General features: G+C 38.3%; 1 protein-coding gene across 3 annotated transcripts in view; it reads left to right on the forward strand.

The window, feature by feature from the left end:
- Positions 1 to 6: 6 nt before the first annotated feature.
- Positions 7 to 23,970, forward strand: part of SHANK2 (SH3 and multiple ankyrin repeat domains 2) — a 320,358-nt gene continuing 296,394 nt past the window's right edge. For all 3 annotated transcript variants that reach the window (XM_080404889.1, XM_080404890.1, XM_080404891.1), the window contains exons 1-3: positions 7 to 1,163; positions 13,938 to 14,157; positions 23,053 to 23,256. In XM_080404889.1, the coding sequence (XP_080261015.1) occupies positions 1,150 to 1,163; positions 13,938 to 14,157; positions 23,053 to 23,256 (438 nt within the window). In that variant the 5' untranslated portion in view covers positions 7 to 1,149. The remainder of the gene's footprint in view (positions 1,164 to 13,937; positions 14,158 to 23,052; positions 23,257 to 23,970) is intronic.

The raw sequence follows: 23,970 nt of genomic DNA on the forward strand, positions 1-23,970 counted from the left end.
GAGAACGTTAAGACATAAACCAGAAAATCTTTTTTTAATGCTTCTTTCCTTTAAAAGTGTGAATTGAGCAAAATATATTTCTAGTTTTATATTAATGCTGAAAAAGAGGGCTTTGCTTGCTCTGTCTCTGCCTCCTTCATTCCTGCTAGCAGCGAAGCAGAATGGATTCAGTAAATCTCATTAATGGGTATGTCCTAAAGGATTTGGTTCACATGATGAGCTTAATTATTTCCTTCCCTGCACAGCTGCATTACATGGTAAGCAGAGCTGCCTAGATGTTGTTCTTTTCTTATAATGAGGTACAGGGATAGGTTGCTCTGACAGCATCAACCGCAGTGTTGCCTAGAAATTGTTCAGATTAGCAATATGCTTGGAAGTATTTGAGCAGCAAAACAGAAAGAAGTTAAGCTAAGTGAAAGGTGTGTCTCACAGGGTCACCCCAGGCCCCAGTTTTATGGAAAACTAGGGAGTCTTTTCAGGCATGGTATTCTTGGGCATCACTACTCTTCATTCCTGGGGAAACGCAATCCCATGTGGGTGGCTGTCACAAAGGTTTCTGACTCTGAAATCTTTATCAGCAGCTGCTTGATACCTATGGAGCATTTAGTAAGAACTTTTTACTAAATACTTTTGTAATGGCAGAAATTGGTAGTACTATGTCTGGAGTTGAAGAGATGCTATTTTTTATTAGGAATATTTTCTATCATGATTCAATCAAGATTTTTTTTAAAAAAGTACTTCTATATTCAGTTTGCATATCTTGATTAGACTGTGATAATTTCCATGGCTGGAATCTCCGAAGTATGCTGTCATAAAATTATAAATGGTAATGAATTCACTTAATCAGGTCTTACAGGAGTACAATCAACATGAAATCTAGTCAATTAGAAATAAATCAGTTTAGAGTATTTCTGGTTCTCCAATAGTCTTATGTTAGGACTTATATTACCTGTGACTGAATTAGAGACCTACATGAACAGCTAGAAATCATGCTTTGTAAAGAAATCACTGTAAGTGATAGAAACAAATCTAGAACTTCTGGTGATATGGAAATTTACTTGAATCTCTGTTGTAAACTGTAGGTTGGACTGCTGAGTCAGTGACACTTTTAAATGTAATGTCCCCTTGAAAAGCACAAGAAAGGAAGGAATGTATTATCGATGGTAGGTTTAACAGCCAGCATGCATTTGTATGGTCGAAAACACTCTATGCATATATTTTGCAGCATGTAATTATGTGAGACCATATTGACTGCAAAATGTATGTTTGCTTATACTCTGACTTTGAAGCTTTGGGGTTATAGAACTAAGTTGTAGTTGTAGGTTAATCTTTTGGTTTTATCTTAACCCTTACAGCTCTACTTAAAGACAAAATATAGATGCAAGTGCTGCATTTTGCTGTTGGCCTCAGCAAGACCAAGGTGTCCATACATTCAGCGTAGTTACCCATGTTGTTTCTAAACTTAGTCTGTCTCTGCCTTGCCCTTCTTCATAGGGTCAAGTTTTTGTAACTAGTTTGGCCATGGCTTTGTTGCATGCATCACTATGGGGGCAAAATGATCTCTCTGTGTTTCTGATCTGGAGGAGGTGATAGAGCGTGCTTTCATCAAGTTTGCAGGTGGCATCAAACTGGGGAACAGGGCTGCCATCTCCAGGGACCAAGGCAGGCTGGAGGAGGGGGCTGGCAGGGGCTGTGAAATTCAATGAGGACAAATACTAAGTTCTGCACTGGTGAAGGCATAGCCCATGCAGCAGTGCAGGTGGGCACTGGCTGGGAGGCGAGCAGCTCTGAGGAAAGGGACAGCAGTGGTCCAGGTGGGTAGTGAGCTGGGCATGGGCTAGCAGTGTGCCTGGCAGCAGCAGCAGCTAACAGCAACCTGGGCTGACCTGGCAAGCTGCACAGCCACCAGATTGAGGAAAAGGGTTTGTACCACTTGACTTGGCACTTGGTAGATCACATCTTGAGTCCTGTGTCCAGGAAATATGTTGACATAGTGGAGCAGGTTCTGTGAAGGGCCACTGAGAGGGTGGAGGCTGGAATACTTGTGCAAGGAGAAGCTGAGGGACAGGTGCTTGCTCAGCCTGATGAAGAGATAGCTTCAGGGAGCATCAGCCAGCCCAGACCTGCAGGAGGATACTGGGACGACAGAGCCAGCCTCTGTGCAGTAGTACATGGCAGAAGGATGAGAGACAAGAGTCATAAGCTGAAACAAGAGAAGTTCAGACTGGGTATGATGAAATCTCTTTTTCCCCATGAGGACGGCTGGGCAGAGAGGTTGCTCAGAGAGCTTATATAGTCTCTGCTCTTGGAGGTTTTCAAGACAGATCTGTATAAAGGCATGAGCAGCCCAAGCAGATTTCATAGCTGGACCTGCTTTGAGCAGGAGTTTAAACTAAAGACCTCCAGAGGCCCTTCTGACCCAAATGACTTGATGATTCTCTGACTCTAAGGCACAAGAAAGTCATGTCGTTATGTTCATGGAAGCTGATTTTTGTCTTGATTCTGCATTGAGGGAGGGAGACTTCAGTAAAACAGTATTGTTGGTACTCTAAGCTCTGTCTCTAAATTGAAAGTACTGTAAGCAGGTATTCCAGGGTCATTTAGCATGCTATCTATTTTTAATAGTAAATTCCAAACTACACCTGGCATTTAAGTAATGAAAACTCAAAGAGTTTTGTTATGACTCTTTCTGTATTTTCAAACATTAGTGTTCTTTATTTTTTTTTGTTTCCCTGCTGCTACATAATAGTTATAAACATATATCTCATTCTGTTTTCTTCTTACATAAGAAGTGATCTTTTATTTCTCAAGCAGTGTACTAAAAGTAATAATTAAGTGTTGGTAGTCAGTGAAGAAAACTGGTTCTTTTAATCAGTTTGTTGTGGCTTGATTGCCTAAACTTCGGCTACATATAATTTGGTAAAAATGAATTTCTTATACTTACAGTGAGTTGAATCAAAATCTTAAAGGTCAAGAGAATTATTTGTTTCTCAGTTCTTCTACAGAATCACTGTGCTAACTGGGTGATCTTGGCAGATTGCTTAACCTTTCTGAGCCTACAGATATTTTTCCCCAGTCTGCTGTCACTATCGTCGTTCATATACACAATCCTAAAGAGTGTCCTTAATTGTGCCATGAGAACAGGCTTGTTTGCACAGGCTGGAGTGTAAGTTAAAGTGTAAGTTAAAGCCCAAGATATGCTTACCTTGGGCTGGAAAATAAGCGGCAGGATGCAGGCTCCTTTTTCAAAATTTCCCCTGAAAAAAATCATTAAGTTTTTCTCTAACTAGGATAAGAGAAGCCCAGAGACCATCTGTCACTGGGAAGCAGGGATATCTACTGCAGACATACACAGATGGGCACAGAGATAGTGAGGACACTGCACGTGGCATTGCTTACACTGGAATTTGACTGAACCAAGGGCTGGTCACCTGCCCTAGTTCTTCTACAGTGTGCACATTCTTTCTGGGTCACCATTTTTTTGTTGCTTCTCTCTTGAATAAGAAAAGGAATTAAATATATGAAGGCCAGGTAGTTCGTTCTGCCTTTCTTCCCTCCTCTCTATGTAAGTTGGTTTAATGGTCCTAACTGAGGCCAGGGCTTGTTCCTGCTCAGCTGCTCAGAAATTAAGGCAGCAGCTGAACTGGACATTTATTCACCTACTATATTGCCTTGTGTATTGCCAATATACTCACTGACGTGAAAAAAAATGATCACGACTTATGTTTGTGCAACTGCTCCTGACCTGAGATTTCTCAACCCTCGTATTAGTAATTCAAATGAAGCCTAACTACAAACGGAAGCTGATCAGTGAAACCGGTCTCTGTGTGTGACATCTTGCAAACTGTTGTAGTTAAGCAGATCTATATAAAGAAAAAACCCCTCTGTTTTGTGGAGGATTGCTATATTTCAAAACTTGATTACTTTGGACTTTTGAACAGAACTCCTGTATTTCGGTGTCCCCTAGAGCATTGCACTGCAGTGGCATAACTTGGAAATCTCCAACTGCAGGGCACTTTGAGGGGGGGACTGCCCCAGATTTGCAGAGCTAGAGTCTGAGATCTATGCCCCCAAATCCCACCTAGCAGGCTGCTGAAGATGTTGGGTACTTGGTGTCCTCTACAAAGGGGTGTTTCCCACTGAGTTGAAATAAAAATGAATTTGTTGAAACTGAACAAGAAAAAATCCCAACACACACATCAAGAAAGAGTAATAGCATTTTTTTCAACCAGCTCTCAGACAAAGATAACTTGCCAGTTTATAAGAAAAATAAAACATCTATTTGAAGCTTTGCTTTTTTAACTAGCATATTATTTCTTTGATTAAAATAATACAAGCAATAAGACTATTTTTGGCAACACAGCAAATAACAAGATCGCATCTGAAGAAAATTCAAGTTAGATTTTATAGCAAACTCTAAATGCTAACCCATATGTAAGAAGAGAGAATCTGCTTTATCTAGTCTCAGGGCCTGGTCTAATTTATGTAACAAGACAGCAACAGTGCTTTTGTGTTAATGTTTAATTATGTTTGTATTTGAATTATCACAAAAATGTTTTCTTTATGGATAAAGAGGAAAAAGGTCGATAAACATAAAATGCAAATTAGTGAGCAACTAAGCTGCTTTGCCCACCAGGCAGATGAACCTGAGGTATGTTCAACAAGCTTTTCATTTTTTCAAATTCCTGATGTAAATATTTTTAAATTCTCTTATGTGCTTTTCCTTCCAACATATTCTAATGATTTTGATATTTATGTAGTAACGTGCAATCGGAGGTTGGAAACAGAAAAGTTAGAAAATAAAATTGCTTGCCCTGCGTGCTTCTGTTTTGTAAAGAAAATTTCTGGGGAAACCAAAATGATCATTATATCCATCTTTTATAAATAGATAACAACTTTTTAAAATTGATGTGGTGTAATACTCTCACGTTAGAGAAGAATTCATAGCTAGTTACTCACATTGCATCACTCTCCATTTAGTTAACTGAAGGGGAGTTTGGGTGTTGGTTTTTTTTTTTTTTTCATTGCTGAAGTTTGCAGCTTTGAAATCTCCAGTTACTATATGCAGATATGCTTCATGAGAGTAAATATTTATAATTTATACTTTAGACTGGGGACAGAGTCAGTGTAACAGCTGAATCTGTGGCATATTTTCCTGGTTTGATAACTGAAAATCTGTCATATTATGAAGAAATGCCTTACTGGATCCAGAACCGGATAAAATTTTCAGTGTTTCTTGTTTTTTCATAGCTTACTCTGGCTGTTGTTTTGCTCATTAATACAACGTGCAGGTCTTGAGTCTTGTTGGAGCTATTCCTAAAGTAATTCTGTTGACTGCGGTGGGTTCACATACATGATTCATTCTCCATGCAAGGTAGGAAATTGCTTATAAAGGATCTCAGAAGGTTACTCCATATATTTTGCTCCTAGCAAGGTCAACAATATAAAGATTATATGACAGATCCAACTCTACTGGCTTAGAAAGGGGTATTGAATTTATGAGTTCAAGATGACGCATCTCAGACCTGGGATGCTGGTGAACTTTGCTATCTGGGATAATAAGCTTGGTACCTTTTCTTAAAAAGTTGTGTTGGTTTTCATTGTATTTGAATTAGTTATTTAGTTGCTACTTATTTAGCTTCTTTTGCATAACATCTGTTTAAAGTGTTTTAGAATTCTGGATTAATACATCCTGAACAGAGGAATTTTCAAATTGAAAATTGTTCTTACAAGTAACTATGCAATCACTGTGGGAACCAGTTTGTTATGTCACACTTCAAAGTGCATTATGATTTTGTCCTAGGTAAATTGTAGTATCCATTGCAACAGTATTTAAAGAATGTCTTTTGAGTACTGTTGTTTGTCTATTGGAAAATGGTAATTCTAATAAATGTACAAAACTAGAGGCCATATTAAAAACAAATATAGCAATGAACAAAGCCTTGAATCTACCTGCCTCAGGACTTGGGGGGGGGGGGGGGGGGGGGGAGGGGAGCTGGTAGTAATTCCTTGTCTGAAAGAATGACCTTTAAATAAAGGTCAGACAGAATTGCACTGGAAACCTTGCAGGTGCTTATAAGAAGGCATTTAAGATACTATATTGCCAGTGGGAGTTGGCCTTAACTGTCAACTTTACTGTGGTTAACAATTACAAATACTTGCTATGTTTCCCCTAGTAATATATTTGTATCTTTTGTGTTTTGTAAAGATTTTTAACCATTTTAACCAGACTGTACATGCAGTTCCTAGTAATATATTTGTATCTTTTGTGTTTTGTAAAGATTTTTAACCATTTTAACCAGACTGTACATGCAGTTCCTCTTTCTTCTAGCAGGTTCTATTTTCTCATGTCGAACTCCTACGTCAAATGTTTTCTCGTTTCCTCATGCTGAACTTCTATTTCAAGTGTTTTTAAGCTTTTTCTAAATCTGCTTCTCTGCCTGTCTTCCAGCCTTGCTCATTCAGTACAGTAAGTTTCTTGTCTCCTGTATTGTTTCTATTTATTCTTCCCCAAAATCTCTCTTTGCATCTGCAGGATTGAACTTAAGCCTTTCTGTGAAGATACCATGATTGGCTGAATAGTTTACAAGGAAAATAAATACTAAGTAGACAAAGGACAATGGAGAATTTTAGTATCCAAAGCTACTTGGAAACTCTTAGAAAACTACCCTGTATTTGCAGCAGTAGGTTACGTGTGTAGATTTGGTATATGCACAGGTGTACTAATGGTGAAGTACGTCTGTTTTAAAAAAATAAAATAAAAAAAATTACTTTCTTACTGTCTTATCTTAAGACCCATTTTAATCATATGATGTTGGCATTTAAAACACTGAATACCAGCTGTTAATGGGGCTTAGCCTCTTGGCAAGTCTGTGCTGTGCAAATACACATGAACAAGGGATAACAAGCTGCCTCAGAAATAAGGAGCAGGTTCACTCAAATTTCTTCTTTTTTTTCCTAAAAAAAGGGGGAAAAAGTGTCACTCCTGAGACCTTTTGCAAAACAGTTTGTTATCTGTGCAGATCACCTAGCAAAGAAATCAAGGATTTCATAAATCTGCCCTTAAATAGGGCAGTAAGAAGAATCTTCTGGTGGTGCCAGTGCGAACAAATGAATATGATCGTTGATTTTTCAATACAAATTTCAAATGAATGTAATTAAGTTTTGAAGTAAGAGATGCCATGCTGAGAATCAACAGCTTCAGAAAAAAGTAAAGAAAGAATTTTACTTGGTGTTCTGGTATGTCAGTACTTGTGCTTCAGCACACATCTTCTAAAATATTTATTTGGGTGTTTCAGTTATTTAACAGAGAGATCAAAAATGCATTAGCAGACAGTGTAACCAAAGTAAATTTAAGTGAAGGACCAGTGTATAGGGAATAAAACCATAATTATGGGGGTTGTGAACAGCAAAATAATGTATGATTAAATTTGTTTAATTACTGTGGAGGGGGATTTTTTCGAATAACATGGAGTGATTTGGTTTTATACCACTGTCTTCTGCAGAGTGGATGTGCTTTAAAGAAGGCTCAAGAATAAGTTGCCCCATTTTACAGAGGCAGATGAAGGGAACTACAGGATAGTGGATTAACTTTCTTAGAGCCTTCATACATGTCATTGTTCTTTATTTTTCAATCTCTGAAACTACATCTATACTTCTAAATAAAATCAGATCAGGAGCTGCTCTCTGGCCCTAAGGCCACGTGGCATGAAGTAGACCTTGCTGATTCTTGGATGTCTTCTGAGTCCCAAGAACGTGTTTGTTGTGATTTAGCCCAAGTCAGTGTCTGCAATAGCATGTGGGCTGTGTTGCAGTGCAGCAGGGAGATGTGTCAGCAGCATGAAAGCCCGCAGAGATCGGAAAGTGCTGAGCCTGGTAGCACCTCATCTGTGTGTCCTCTATGTGAGGGGCATTGCCAAGGAAGCATACTTAGAGGCGTGCCTAGGGAGTGGTGCTTAGTTTTGCTGCCTGGCCTTTATTTTCCCTAGCAGGAGAAAAATAGCTTTGGAGACTGTGCTGGCCCTTTTGCAGAAGGCCCCCAGATCTGGAGCCTGACCAGCGCAACTTCATATGGTGTCACATCAACACCAAAGCTACCTACTTGTTTGGTGGGCCTGGAAGAACAGGGGGAGCTCCAATGCCTTGTTTCCCTGAGATTTTGCTATGGGCTGGTTAGCATTCCTTGTACGTGTTCTGTTTTTCTGCTTGTAGATTTTGTAGTATTGTTCTAAGTTTTGCATTTGCGTGGATAAATTGTGCATCAGTGGCCTTCAGTAAGCTGTCCTGTTCGGTCTTACAGTATTTCGGTCCTAATAATCAAAATATTTTCATCGGAGTTAATCAGATGGCTGTATTTAATGTAGATTTCTTTCCTGTCGCTTAGGTAGTGGTTTCTCAGAATCACTTTATGCTGGTAAGCATTAATAGTGCCTTTGGAAAAGGTGCTTCTTCCCTTTCATGCCCCGGTTGTTTGCTTCTGGCCCTCTGCCATCTTCTTCCTGCTGCTTATGCAAACATTTGCATGGTGATCCAGTTCAGAGACGTGGCGGATACTGAAACTAACCTCCCAAAACAAAAAAGCTGGAGTTTAACCTGGATCCTGGAACCTTTGTTCTGCTTCACTGTTTGTGTTAGTGCAGAGATCAAAGCACTCTGTGGGCAAGAGTGGAGTGGTCTGGGGTGTGAGGGAGGGTGGGATTGCTCTTTGGGAGGTAATGGCAGTCATTAAAGCTTTAAAGTAAGAGTGTAAATTGGAGATTGGACCCTTCAAATTTCAAATTGCCTGTTGGCATTGGTCTTCAATTCAGATTTTCTTCTATGCAACCTTTTCTGCAGAATGTGGAGAGGTGTGAAATGCGTGGTGTGTTGGGATTGGTACCTCTCATCTTCAGTTCTGTCTGAAATGCATTTTGGTTTTAATATTAATATAATTAGAAAAGGCTGTGCTTGATATTCTCCAGCATTTTAATTTAGTAGCTTGGTGAGCTGGTTCTTGAGCTGATATCTGTAATCCCAAATAAAGCTGCAGAATTCAAGTGTTAGGAGCTGTGGCAGGTTTTACAGAGATTGAAATCCCTTTCCTCAATAGTTTTTCTTCAGAGTTAATTATTAAATACCTCTTCCTAGCAGTTGCAGTTATTCGATCAGCAAACTTTTCTCACAGTCTGGTTAAATGGCATTATTCAACCCGTAACAATGCTGACTCTGTATCTGAGATATTCCCACAGGTACACCTTTAACTCATCTGACAATAGCAGTCTAGAGGACTTCTCCCTGCAGGCAACAGGACTGTTATTGTGCAAATGAATGTTTATGTAAAAATAGATTGTTCTTATCATGACTAGGAGCCAATGACCCTTGAATTTGAAACCTTGCTTTGAGATCTAGCCTCGTTGGCCTTGGACAAGACATTTGATGTGTGTGCCTCAGCTGTATTTTAGAGAGAGGAGAACTAATAACTGTTGTGATTAGTCAGAAATGACCACTGCTGTGAAACCCTAGCCTACAGCCACACAGTACAAAACAAAAATCTCACAGATTGGGGAAGGAACGACCGCATCCTTTAATGTTCTTTGTTGTGATTTTACTACCAAACATTAGTCTGTGTGTTAAGGGTGCATTTCCTTCTCTCTTGCCTTACGGTTGTCTTGTCCATTGCAGAAACCCAGGGGAAGCCTTTGCTGCAGCTGCAGCATTGTCCTGCTCCTGCTGGAGAAGTGCCACAGAGGATTGGGATCTCTGTGCATGTAGCTGTTTGCTTTTGTTGGTTGTCAGGTATATATTAACTGTTGAATCTGCTCCAAGCAGACAGGACAAACACACCTGCACTTGCCATATTTGTGGTGTAGGATACACTAATGAGGGGACTTTATATGGGACAGATCTTTTAAAATGGGTTTTTATGTGTGTATATATATCTTTGTTTTCCATATTTACCAATATGAAACTAGATAGGAGGGTTTGTTACTTTGCAGGATCCACAAAATTGTATAGATGTAATTAAGTTGGAGATTAAAAAAAAATATTTTTTGATAGGGCGGATGTGGTGTTTATCTTACAATAAATCTATGTTTAATGAAGATACCCTGTCCAATGTGTGTCTGTATCAATGATATCTTAGTAATAATCTTTAGTAATATATCTTTAGTGAATACCAAGTTTATAATATTTAAGATATTAAGATAAAACCAAATTTAAACATATATATTTAATAAATTCTTTTCATATGATGTTTAACAACTGTAAGGCTCCAAAAGATGGATCAGACTGTCACTGCTCTTGCTTTTTTCCCCCTGCTGTGTCAGTTTGCACTCAGTGGAGCACAGCATTCTGACAGAGAGTGAGCAAACTGTGGGAGTTGAATTTCTTGCCTTTTGATACCTGCGCAGTTTTAATTCCAGTTTATTTTGTGCTCTTAATTTTTTTTTTTTTCTGATAGAAAAAGGAAGTTAGATGCTACTTGCCCCTGGGTTTCTTTAGTTTATTCGTAGACTGTTTTGAACTCTCCTTAGTGGTAGGGTGGTGACAAATAGCAGGATAAGAAATTCCTGTAGATTTTGTGAAAGTTGCGGGCTGGAGAGAGAAAAAAAATAATCTAAAAATAGCATCTGTAAGGGGAAGGCAGCAATGTGAGCTTAACTTATTTCATGTGGCCTGTTGGCCTGGGAAACATAACCTGGCACTAGTCATAGAGGCAGACTAAACATCTCAGTGCTCCCACAGAGCTGAAGGGCAAGGTGCTGAGGGAAAAGTACAATAATAAGAGTAAGCATATAGCTATTCTTTTATTCTTTCATCGTCCAGCTGTTTTACAACCTTCTTATGTCAGAAGTGGTGTTTAACCAGCTGGAGCTTGTGCTTCCTTTGTTCAGCCAGTGGTTAGGGCATGTGCAGGGGCCAGGGAAGGAGAGCACCTGTAGCTGGGACTTGCTGGGGGGCTCAAGGTACAGGAGTTGGAATCACAGACAGAGGACAGAGGAGGAGCAAAGACTGTTGTGGTGATAGTTTCCAGTGTGAGTTTTCTTCCACAATCATTGGAAATCTGTTTTTATTCGTTTACAGAGAAATTTTTCTTCACTCGGCACTTCTCTGTGTCAAAAGCAGCCTCTGATGTATCACATTGCCACATACACAATCAGCTTAACTATAGGAAGCATACTATCTATTGTGTTTTTAAGAAAATGAAAGAAGGTCTCCCAGACAATCGTGTCAGCAAAACCCAATCTGTATTTTATCTATATAATATCCTTTTGAACCAATGAATTGCCAGCTGGGAATTAGGAACTTGGGATGCTGTATTTTCTTCTGCTGTACAAGCCCAGGTAAGCCAGGCAGCCTGCCTTAATTTTCCCGAGTTAATAGTTTTCGTTGTGGAAAAGTCTTTGGACTAGCACAGGGACAAAACTGAAATGCTTCCTAAAAGATAACAACATTCCTGTGGGAGCTATAGTAGTGAGCATCTCCAGTTAACAAATGGTGGTATCTTCATTTCAATGCCATTTAAGAGACAAACAATGAAATTGCCCTAAGGTGTCTATAGATTTACCTGTGCTCCCTGGCAGGATCTACTCTACACTGGGACCTCTGCTGGTTTAGTTTCTCCAGTGGTTAGATAGTATTGTTTAAAAAAAGGTGTTTAAATGGTCTGCTTCTCCATAGCGCTGGTGAGGCATAGGTTCTGTTTATGTTGCCACTGTAGATACGTTTATACATTTAATCTTTTAATCTGCATTGCAGAAGATCAGGTGACTTGTGCCTTATTGATGAGTCTCCAAGGAGATCTTTGTCCCACTATTTATTAAACTTAAGTGCTTGATACGTGGGACCTGATTCTTCAGCTAGTGATTTCGCCTTGATATTTTATAATGAGATATTTCTGGGTAGTTTTTGCATGAAAATCCACTTGCCAAAACCTTGGGAAGTTTTTTTTCTAATTTAACTCTTTTATTTTTATGCTGTATAATTGCAGTTTACTGCTCTGTTGAATCCATTGCCCTGGCATATATTGTTCTCTCAAATGGCTTTAGGGAGAGACAAACCATGTGATGGTCTTACTACCTTTTTTTCTCACACTCACTGGCCTATACCTCTTATTCTCCTTAATACTGTATATTGACCTACTATATTTTGACTTCATGTGATTTAGCATTGGTAGATGAATAAAGAAGTCATTGAAATGTTTATGCTTTTTATTGACTTAAGGTGCTTTGGAGAGCTGCATTAATCTGCAGTTCAGTGAAGCAGTTAAGAAAATGAAATACTCCCTCAAGAGTTTTCTTTTGTAAACAGATTGCATTAAGCTGCTGTGAACTGGCATGCTTTTGGATTTTTGAATGCACAGTTTTTGTCTTCATTAGTAATTATAGCTGAGGGTAATAACACTGGAATTGTCCTTCATCAGATATAACAATAAGACTTGATGATGTGCTTATGTGATGTGCTTTGGAAATGCTTGCCCTTGACCTCAAGCTTTAGGCCTTCCTTGCTGCTGCCTGTCCTCTGGTCTAAACGCTGGCTCCAACATATGGTCATCTCAAAATGCTAAATGACAGTGGTAGCCTTTTGTGCCTGCTTTGTAACTGTTGTGATATAAATGACTGGATGGTGAAGAGGAATGCATAATCTGGTTGTGCTATTTAGTTGCCTTGAACTAAATCATGAAACACAGTGGTAAAGATGTTCTCCTAGTCCCTGCTGGTGTTTGACTGTATTTACTCTGGAGGATCTTACTGTGAGACCATTATAGAAAACATATATTTGAATATCTCAGTACTGTCACCGGGTATGAGTGACATCAGTAAAGTCAGTTCACCTCCTGTGCTTTACTTTTGGTTTGATGTATCTTTTTAATGTGGACTGACAGTTAAATTGGTTGTTCTTGGTTTTTTGTTTTTGTTGTTTTTTTTTTTTCTTTTAACTGAGGTTTTTTTTTGGTGTTTTTTTTTTTTCTCGTTAAGAAGCAGAGAAATTGTCTTGGGAGCATTCTGATGGAAAACATGAAAAACAATGTTATACATTTTTCTAGCTTCTAAAAAATGAAAAAGTATATGGTTACCAAGCGCTGCAAAGTTTATGATGGTCTCTTCAATTTTTTCCAGTTTAAATTTTTTTCCCTATTTTCCCACAGAATAATAATTTTCATTTCCGGGAGTAGCTTTTAGTTTGTGGGACAAAAAAAAGTCTTTTACTGCTGTAGTTGGAAAAACCCAGAAGGAAAATATTTGTTTGTTTTTACTGTGAGACCTTGGAGCACAAATGCCCTTACTTTGGGATTAACGTTACTTTCATTTTAGCCTAATCTATACCACAGATTAAATATGTTTCTGAAATCTGTGTTTGTATATATGTAATAGATGGATTTTGGTAGTGTTGATATTAAAGGTTGTTGTACGAGCCACAAACCACAAAGCAGCATCTGTGTCTGTCTTGCTCTCTGTAGTATTTAATTTTGGGGTTGATTCTGCTATTTGAAAATACTGTCTTTTGTTACCTTACCTGTACAGATTCTCGGTGTACAGGATGACATTAGTTTAGCACCTATATTAATTTCCTGAAATGTCTTTTTGCGCTGGGAGAACTAGGCTTCAAAGCCAGATCTAGTTCTAAGTACAGTTTACAACAGTGCTATTTAGTAGAGAACCTGGTAATTATGCCCTTTTTTTTTTTCTGGATCCTTCGGGAGTCTGGTGTGCCTGGGAAGAAAGATCATCTTTCGTTTTATTACGCTTTTTTCCTTCTGCTGTCCTTCTTCCTCTTCTGTAGTAAATTGGTAGCCAGATTTATTTCCATTACACTCTGTCTATCCACATAAATTACAGAAGGAAATAAAAAGAGGATAAAACATGTTAAATGTGTGCTACTTCCAAGAAAACAAAACTTGTAGCTGATTCATTTTTAAGACTTCAACTGTAAAATCTTTTTCTCCTTTGTATTGGCAGGATAAAAAACTTGAACATGCCTCGTAGCCCAACATCAAGTGAAGATGAAATGGCACAAAGCTTTTCAGACTATTCTGTTGAATCTGAATCGGACAGCTCCAAAGAAGAAACTATTTATGACACAATTAGAGCAACTGCAGAAAAGCCAAGCAGCAGAATGGAAGACAGTCAGAGTAACACATTAGTGATTCGAATTATAATACCTGATCTGCAGCAAACGGTAAGGCATATTGCATTGCAATTAAAAGAAAAAAAAAAGTTTAAATTACTAGCTTTGCTGGCTTCAATCTGCAGTAGATATGTTCTATTTCTTTACAATTTTTGATATATTACAGGCAAGATTTATGTCATGTTTTCTTTTAATGTCTACATTTTGTACCCCAGTGGTATATCTGAATGCCCAAACTACAGGCAACATCCCATCCAAGAGAGTGTATTTAGTATGTTAACTTGATGAAAGCTGTGATCATAAAGCAAAATACCTCTCTGATCTGCATTCAGAGGCATTTGGGTAGAATAAAGAGAATTAGGAATCTAAAATCTTGTTAGAAGATGAGGGTTGAACCTCAAAATCACATGTTATCTTATGAAAGCCTCACACATGTACAACCCCATTGTCTTCTCTAGTTTCACTTTTCATTAGATAGTGACTGATGCTAGACTGAGGTCTAGCAGGAGGTCATCAAATTCACTGTCTGTCTTTACCATATTCCTTGCCTTTCTCTGTCATCCTCCCACAAAAAGATATCCTTGTTAGGTAGCTGGTGCTTTTAGAGCATAAAGATGAGGAAAGAGAAGCACAAATAAATCTTTCCTTCCTTCTTTGCTCCTGTGCCTTTACTACATGGTGATCCTTCTCAGACTTCCACCCAGAGAAATCAACACACTCAATTTGGAGGAAGAATAAAGCATGACATCAAATGGTTCCACAGTTTTTTCAATGGCATGAAGTTGTTACTTTATTCTCTCCCAGCTCCTCACTGCTTATACAGGAAACATATCAGAGGATAAAATAAAGCTTTTCTGATTTTCCTAGAGGAGTAATTTGCTAGCTAACTTGTGGACCTATGGCTGTATCTCACATCCTTAAATCTATGGGATACAAATAGAGACTTTTTGACAAAAGATTTAATTGCTCACACCTTACAGAAAGAATTGAACAGACTTTTCGTTTGGTAAAAATTAACAAATGTCTGATTAATTGAGTAAATGATAATTACAGTTATTCTTTTAGTAAAAAAGAAATCTTGGATTTTCCTTACATATTAGAATTCTACAGTCTGAATTCCTCACTCTTTCTTACAAGGAACTATTAAGTTGTGCTTCTTTTTTGGTTGAATGTGCAAAATTCAATGTTAGGAATGTTAGGAGTGTAAACTTGGAAAAGTTTGCTGTTGTAACTGTGTAAGTAAACAAATTGTTGTCCTCCGCAAGTGATAGAATTAACAATCTCTTCCCATAGAAGGGTTTGGGAGTTACTGATTCTTTCTAGAACCTGAACTTGTCCAGCTTTGTTAATTATCTAAATTACCCTGGGCCTTCTTGAATGCTGTTGTCGGGACTATCAATTGATGATAGGCATATGACTTTTCATTTCAAAGATGATTGTAAAAACACATTCTTTTTATGGATGTGTGCTACATACGTCACTCGCTCTGTGCTGACATTTAAGATCTTCATCATACCGTGCTGTCACTAAAGATCTGTCTCAGATGAAATTATTCCTTTCTTTTTAATTAAGTTCATTTTTAGAATGATAGAGATGGCCTGTCTACAGGCTGACAGGGAAGAGCTGTTTTGAGTGTGGCCTCAGGTGTGGTTGTAGAGGTCTTTTTCTAAAGCCCAGTCTACACAGTGCTATAGAAACTCAGAGAAACCTGTGTTGGAGTTGGGAGCATTATCTCTTAAATTTTTGTACATAAAAAATTTTTAGATGAGGATTGCAGCTGAAATTGCAGTACCACTCCATTATTTTATATGGTGTGAGATCAACCTATATGAAGAGGAAGTGGCTTGGGGCCCAAGCTGGACAGGAAGGGTTCAGAGGACAGAGCAGGACTGAGGCTGCTGTGAGCCACACATGGGATTTTTATTAAATCTTGGCCAAAGCAGTCATCATCTTGGGTCTTTCATTTCAGTATTGATTGAAATACTGAAATCTGCTTTGTACGTCTTAAATTTAAAAGGGTTTCGCCTGAAGTCCTCTGTCAAGACAAGCTCTGACTGGACATGGTTAGGATTTTATTGATGATCCTACCAGTTTGCTATATCTTTGTGTTCATTGCTCAATGAATAGATCCAGTAAAATGGAAGGATTAGCTTTACTTGCTAGGTTGACTCTGCTTTAAAAACAGTGTTAGCCTCCTGAAGCCCTCTTATTTCATTACTTTATTTTTTAGACCAATAGTAAGTTATTTATTGACACTATTGAAACAAGTATTTTTTTAAAAAATTCATTTTGTGCAGGAAATGAAATAAACCAAAAAGTATTTTCAGTTTTGTGTTTCATTTGTTCATTTTTATTGCTTTACTGTTTGCATTTCCCCCCTTTTCAATAAACTCTTAATGAAAACTAACTCAATTGTTTTAAACATGTCTATAGCAGATTGATTATTTCTGATGTCATTTATGAGCCCACAAGCTCTTGTACAGAAAAGTGAAATCTGGATTCAGGTTTGCAAACAGGAAGACTGATAGCTTAAATGTAATGTAGCAAAGTCTGGAGAAGAACATAGTTCATGAGCTGTGTTACAGCTACAAGCCAAATCCAACATACACCCCATTTGCTGTATAATTATATTAATTTAACATGAGGTGTTTAAAATTAGTCTGTTTAATCAAAGGAGCATGAAATGACATAATTTAGGTTTATGTTTTTATTCTTTATTGTTTTTTAGAAAGCATGATCAAGAACATACTTGTTTCAAAGAAGGCAAGTTTCAAGTTTTAGGTAAAACTCAACTCACTGGGAAGCTTTAAACCCCTAGATAAACTCACTAGGATTGAAAGTTTGCTCATCTGCAGTGACTGTGTAGTAAATCACCTTCATTTCACTGTACATATGAGATAAGAGCCAAGAATCATCAGTAGGATGTGCTGCTCTAGAAAACTTTATAAATTATCACCCATTGTAGGAAATCTGTCTTGTTGCCCTTTTATTCTCATTTGAAACTTTAAAGTAAACCTTGACAAGTTCATTTGAGGCTCTTCTGAAGACTTACTTTTCAGTTCTTATATAAATTATTTTTTGTGGTCTTTTCAGTTCAGATGAAAATCCAATGTATTGAAACAATGCTTTGTAGAAAGTATAATTTCTTACTGCTTTTGTGCATCAATGGTATTCAAGTAAGTGTCATTCTTGGCACAGAAGGGTGCAGGATATTTACATGAGTGACTGAAAGATTTCCTGAGCTCAGTAAAATTACTGAGGGAATGGAGAGCATAGAAGGCTCTCCACATTCACAAACATCTGTGCATAGGAGAGTGGATAAAAAAGCTTTATTATCTGGCATTTACTTTCCAGATTTAATAAGCCAGGAGGCTCATCTTTAATAGATCCTTAGTGGTGGCAGGACACAGATGTAATCTCTTCTGACCAGAAGCTTATTTTCAGTGCATCCAGCCGAGAGGGCTCTGGCTTGACTATGACTTGCACAACTTGCTACTGAGGTGGAAGTGACAGTAATTGACTACTTACCTCTCTTTGCAGTAGTGGTGTAGGGTTTCTTGGCAGTTTAGGCAATATTCCATTGTTTGCCCTTAACATGAGGTTGCTTCATCCCCAGAGCTGCAAAGTTGAGTGTCATGCTGTCAGCAGCACTGACTGGCAACAGATCTGCATCTTTCCTCCTTGTAAGCAGAACTGGTAGGCAACAGCCCCAGTAGTTTGCTGCCCAAGGCGACTGCCTCCCTTGCGCCTAAAGGCAACCATGTCTGTGCATGGCATCAAATGTCTTTTGGACATGGAAAACTGGGTGAGCTAACATGTCTGCACTTTCTTCTGTGATGCCTGGCATATCTGACCTCTCCCTGGACCTTTCTGGTCTGAATCCAGGCTAAGTCTTCTATCCTTTTCCTTTATCAGCCCGTGTAGGAACATATCACAAGTGATTCTGCCTATATATGGAAGGAGTCTGGTTCTACTCCAGTAGCTGTTTTCAAGAAAATCTCCTTTGCATGATATTCCAACAGTGATGTCCAATGTTTTGTGCTTAGAATTCTCTTTTTCACAGACTTCAAGAACAGATCTGCCAGCCAGTTGTTTTAAGGGATGTTTTCATCATTTTATTATCAACACACGGTGATTGTTCTGCTATTTTGTTTTATCCTATAATTATGGACTCCCTCAGGGTTATGTTTAAAATCAATAGGCTCAGATTCCTATGTTTTGTTAAATTCTGATGCTGAGATGGGATTGGCTCTGCTGAAGACTTCTTTGAAATGCTTTATGCCCATCTGTTTTGCTGCTCCACTTCAGTAATGAGCATTTACGGACTCCCTCCCTTCTGTTTCTTTTTTATATTGGATTTTCCATGCAAAGTGTTGTTTGGTAAGTGGCAGTTTGGTAAAGCAACAGCTTAAGTTGTAGTTGCTTTTATGGTTTTCTACTTCTGTGTTGCTTTATATACTTTTGTATCCTTTCTTTACTTTTTCCAGTATTCCTTGGCCTTTAGGATTAAGAATCTTTTCCTTAGTGCTTTTATTTCTTAGATAGAACACTTGTTTAGTTTGTGCAACTTCTGTTATGAAGGAAGAAGCGCAGTCAGCACAGTTGCAGCTTGAGTCACATTTTTGCTTAAGATGCCTCCATTTTTACTTGTTTCCAGTCTGTACTGCCATCCACTGATTCCAATCTGTTCCAGGTTTTGCTTTTTAACTTTTCACAAGTACTCTTCTGTATTGCATCTTGTGACTGATTTTCATTGCTGCTTTCTGTTTATAGTTGGTCTTTCTTTTGATCTTCAGTTTGACGATTGAGGGTGCTACTGACATCTGATCTGTTCTTATGCCCTTGGTCTGGACAGATGATCTGACTTGCCAGGTGGTGATGGTGTGGCCAGGCTGTTTTTTTTGACCCGTCATCTCATAAATTCTGTGTTTTCTGAATGCATTTTGATGAAGGAGAGCAGTGCCTCCAAGAATTAATTTGAACACTGAGCACAAATAAAAATGAGCCACTTGTTCTTTTTTTCTCTGCTTTTTTTTTTTCTCATGGCACCCAACTCTCATTTGCATTTCCCACTTTTTGGTTGTCACCTATTTAATATCGATGTCTTCTATTGAAAGGAATTACTTGTATTTTGATATTCTGACAATCACATTCTGGAGGCAGCTGTATAAACCATTTGTCATGGTTCCGCTGTTGCAGTGCAGTTCTGTGTGATTGACAACTTTGTGAGTCTGATGAAAAAGATGTGTTGGTTGGTAGATTTTTAACAGATAAATGTTACTTCACAGAGATACTGTATCATGAACATTATTCCCATTGAATTAATATCTTTCCTTTAGCTGGAGTAGGTGAGCTATACTTTCCCCTTGCTTCCAGGCCTTCTGTTTTGCTTAGTGACTTAGTCTCACCAGTGTGCAGGAATGCAGGATTATAATTGACCGTGTCTGTCATGATCCAAAGAGCTTTAGTATCAAAAACACAGGTCTCACATTTCAGCAACCAATGTTGATGTGATGTCTTGCTGCTAGACTTGGATTTTGAGTGACTTATTGTGGTTTTGATGGTGTTTTTGAGCCACACAGGGCTACTTTTTTGATTCTCATTTGAAAAAACTGTTGCAATTTTTATGGTGCTTGCAGCTAGCCTTCAAGACAAACTATCACCTTTTATCTGGTCTTCAGATGCAACGAAAATGGTGGAAAGACTAGATCCAACATCTGTCAATGCAAAATGTCTTTTTCATATGCGTTTCTGTAGTTCTTTGCCACTTAAACTATCCCCAGTTGTAGGGTTTTATTTTTGAGAATTTACTGAAGATTATAAAAAAATTGTCTAGCTTTTTGACTTAGCTACTGTCTCATTTCCGTGTGATCATTGCACCATGTACATCTAATTAATTCTTACTTATTTCATAGCTAAAGCAATCTGTGTATAGATTCTGCTGTGACTCAGCTGACATTTTCTCAGGGTAGAAAGTGTGGCAGTAGGTAATGACTTGTCTACACAATAGAGATGATGACTGTGGTGGTCTCTGTCCTGAGAGGGTGGCCAGGTGGACAGAGAAGCAGTACAGGTTAGGTGTTCCAGGGGCAGGCTGATCTAAAATATACTCTATGCAGCGCTTGAGTGGTCCTTCTTATCCTCTTGTTCAGCAGCTGCCTGTGGGAGAGTAGTAACAGCTTCCATCTCTATCCTGCCTGGCTTCATGGAAACATAAGTAATCACTTGTCTCGCTAGTTTCACTTACCCGATTCTGAGAAAGTTTGGTAGGAAACGTTTGGTTATTGATTTGCTTTTTGCATCATTTATCTTAATTCTTTATAATTTATTAATGGGATCGTAATTTATTGGAATGAGTGCATTTTTGTTTCTTGTGAATCACTAGAAAAGCTAGGGCTGTGAATAAATGAGTTTGTGAAATTATTAGTTTCAAAGTGTTTCCATATTTATTCTGCTCTGCTGTTGAGCACTCTATAAAATATTGTAGTTACTGTGGTAGAAATACAACAGTGGTGTAGTTACCAGATAAGTCATTTTCAAACAAGCCTTTGAGCTACTGCACAAAAATAATTCCTCACTGCCATTCCTCACCACCTCACCTCACAGTGTGGTGAAGATGGTTAAACTATTATGTCCTGTCCTCATGCATTAAATGAACATGCCAATCTCAGACCTGTGGAAAGTATTTCAGAATATAAAAGTTGTGCATTGCTGATTCAATGTGCATAAAAAATGTAGAAAGATTTATTTTCCATTGAAATCTATTCTGAAGAAATTTTAAATTATAATTTCACCAATTTAGCAGATCTTTGAGAATTAAAAATACACAACAGTATCTGCATTATTTGCAAGCAATCAAGAATAGAGTACAAGAATAGACTGAACAAAACAACATGTTGAGTTCTCAAGGTGCATCAAAAACCCCCGAGACTTAATTATACTACAGTCAGAAGTTAGTGTTTTGTGTTATTAGAATAAAAGCAGTCATACAAGTCCAAAAATGATTTGTTTCATGTAAGAAAGAGTTTCTTGGGGGGAAAACCCACACAGTAATTTCAAAATTATCTTCGCTTCTTCCCATTTTAATAGCATTTGTTAGAATCTTTCAGGATGTGGATAATGACAACTCATTGCATAGTGATACAGCTTGTAGAAGTTAAGCTCGTAACATATGTTGTAACTGACAATTTTTAGAGTTACTGAAACTGCTGATGTAGCATCAGTACTTGAGCCGTATCTCAAAAAGTGCAGTTTGTGCAGGAACTGATGAAAACCAAACCAAATAGTAATTTTTAGTAATTCATGGCCAGATGTGGTGGAGCTGGACAGAGCCCAACGTTCACGAGCCTGCCTTGCTTCCTTGGGCAGACCCCTATGAGAAGCTATCGCGGTAGCTTCAGTGGCACTAGCCGGCAGCAATGAATAGAAGACGTCTCAGTCTATTGATTGTTCTCATATCTGAGGATTAACTCACAGAAACAAAGCCAAATTTCTCAACTTCAGTATGTCATGATATTTAAAACCAGCAAGTTGTTTCGCTCTGATAAAATGAATATATGCAGAGGAGTGGTTGACTGTAGTGTTTGCTCAGCTGAAACAGCTGTAAATTGAATGTCCTTCATGTCCTGGTTGTACCTTTTACATTGAAAATTTTTGCCCCATAATATTGAAACAGTCAAGAAGACATTGTGACTTCTGCCTTTGAATTTGCTTTTCAAAATTTACAATTGAAATACTCAAATGAATTTGTTACTTGATTTGTGTATATGGGATTAGAGATTACTTTCAGATATATCTGGATCTTGCCAGGATAAATATGTTTAGTTCTAAAAGACAATCTGTAGCCATTTTCCTATGGATGACCTTGGGACTTTAAAAAGATGCCAACAGATAACACAGAGGTGAGCAGTGCAGAAGCAGCTGCGGGTAAAGTTAAAGACACTTCACTCTTCATAAAACATCAATCATTTTTCATGTATTTCTGTTCTTACCTTTATGTCCAATTATAATGTGAAGAGTAGCAGAGGTCTTCAGAAAAGGCCTGAAGAGTGGTTACTTGACAGTATCACAGAATTACAGCTACATTCATGGAAATGTACTGATAAAAAAAGATATATCCATTAACATTTTTTCTTGGCCCATGTGCAATCTGTGCATGCTGTATTGGATTGTGAGGGGACGGGAACATCCTTTGAGTAGGCAAAGAAGGGACTCCTGTGCTGTAGCTCTGCAGCTTGGTCCAAGCCCTTCTTATGGCCCAGTATTGGGTGAGTTGGCAGCACCATACAGTCATAATGCTGTATTGCATCAGAGGCAACAAACTGGTTTCTAGGCATTGCCGTCTGCTGGTAGCTTGTAACCAATGACTGCAACATAAACTACTATTGGAAAAATTCCTATATTTATTAAATTTCTGAATTACAGCTTGGTAAGAAGCAGAGAACTGGAAAGCATTTTCAAGGTTTTCGAGTCCTCTGCTGCTTCATGTCATATAGTTCCTCCCTTAAATTTACCTTAAGATAAATGTAGCTTAAAATGAATTAAAATTCTTGCCTGAATATCAATTTTTGTGAAATTGTTGTGGATCAGACTGATTGTCTGAAAAGCCAGAAATCAAGTGCATGGTTAACCGTCTTGTAACATCCCTTTCACTTGGATTTTCAAACAGGTGTGCCATGAAGGTGTTCTTCCTCTGAAGAAGGATATAGTCTCTGATGTTTGTGGAAGGACTTGAAATGTCCTGTGTTTTCACAGTATTTGTGCATTAGTTATTATAGAGGAATGCATGTCTGAAATGTAATTCTGTTGATGTATGTTTTGCCCTGGAATTTGTAGGTTTATTTTGTGTGATTGTATATATTTATGACACAAATTTTAGAATGTAATATACTGCTTAAATGTTTTTTTCATTAATTAGACTTTTTTTTAAATAATTTCTATTTGCAGAAATGCATTAGATTTAACCCAGAAGCTTCAGTGTGGGTTGCAAAGCAACGAATTTTGTGCACTTTGAATCAGAGTTTGAAAGATGTCCTGAATTATGGGCTGTTTCAGCCTGCAAGCAATGGTAGAGATGGGAAGTTTTTGGATGAGGAACGACTTCTTAGGGAATACCCACAGCCAGTGAATAAAGGAGTTCCTTCACTTGAGGTATTTTTAGATCTAATACCTGAAACATTTATATTCTGATACAAACTATACAGTAAGCAGTATCTGAAGTTTTTACATGCACCTGAATTGCATTTGAGAAATAGGGATCAGCAAGTCTGAACTTGAACCCTTGCTCACAGAAGTGCTGGCATTCATTTGCTCAGTGGAGCTGTTCCATGTGTTATCCCCAAAAAGCTGCAAAGAATAAGCCCCCCCACCCCCCTACCCCGGGAGATTGGATTTTGGAGTTTTCCTTTGCTGAGGACACGGGAGATGTATCTTATTCTGTGATTTAATAGAGAAATGCAAGGTTCTAGGTTAAGCTTTTGAGCCTCTGATTAGGTTGCAATAGTAGGGTAGCAGTTGCTGAATACCTGGCCTTTGCTTTTTTCCAAAGAGAGGCTCTTTCTGTCACATTAAAGCCATCCACCTTGCCCAGTTTAATGTCTTCTGTGCCCATCTTCAAAGTGCACACGTTTCCTATGTCTGTCTCCTGGGAAAACAGTAAGGGAAGAGAGTATGTATGTGTGAAGCAGTCACACATAGGCACTGGAATTTCCCCCACCCCTCTGTTGCTCATGGAGAGGCTGTGCAGCTGGGGGATGAACTGGGCAGAACTATTATGGCACTGGGCAAACATGGAGCAGAACCAGATCACACTGAAACACGATATAGCAGGAAACTGGGGCATGAAACTAGTATTTAATTAATTTT

The sequence above is a fragment of the Falco punctatus genome (genome assembly GCF_963210335.1).
Source record: "Falco punctatus genome assembly, chromosome: 10".
In the NCBI taxonomy this organism is placed as follows: Eukaryota; Metazoa; Chordata; class Aves; order Falconiformes; family Falconidae; genus Falco; species Falco punctatus.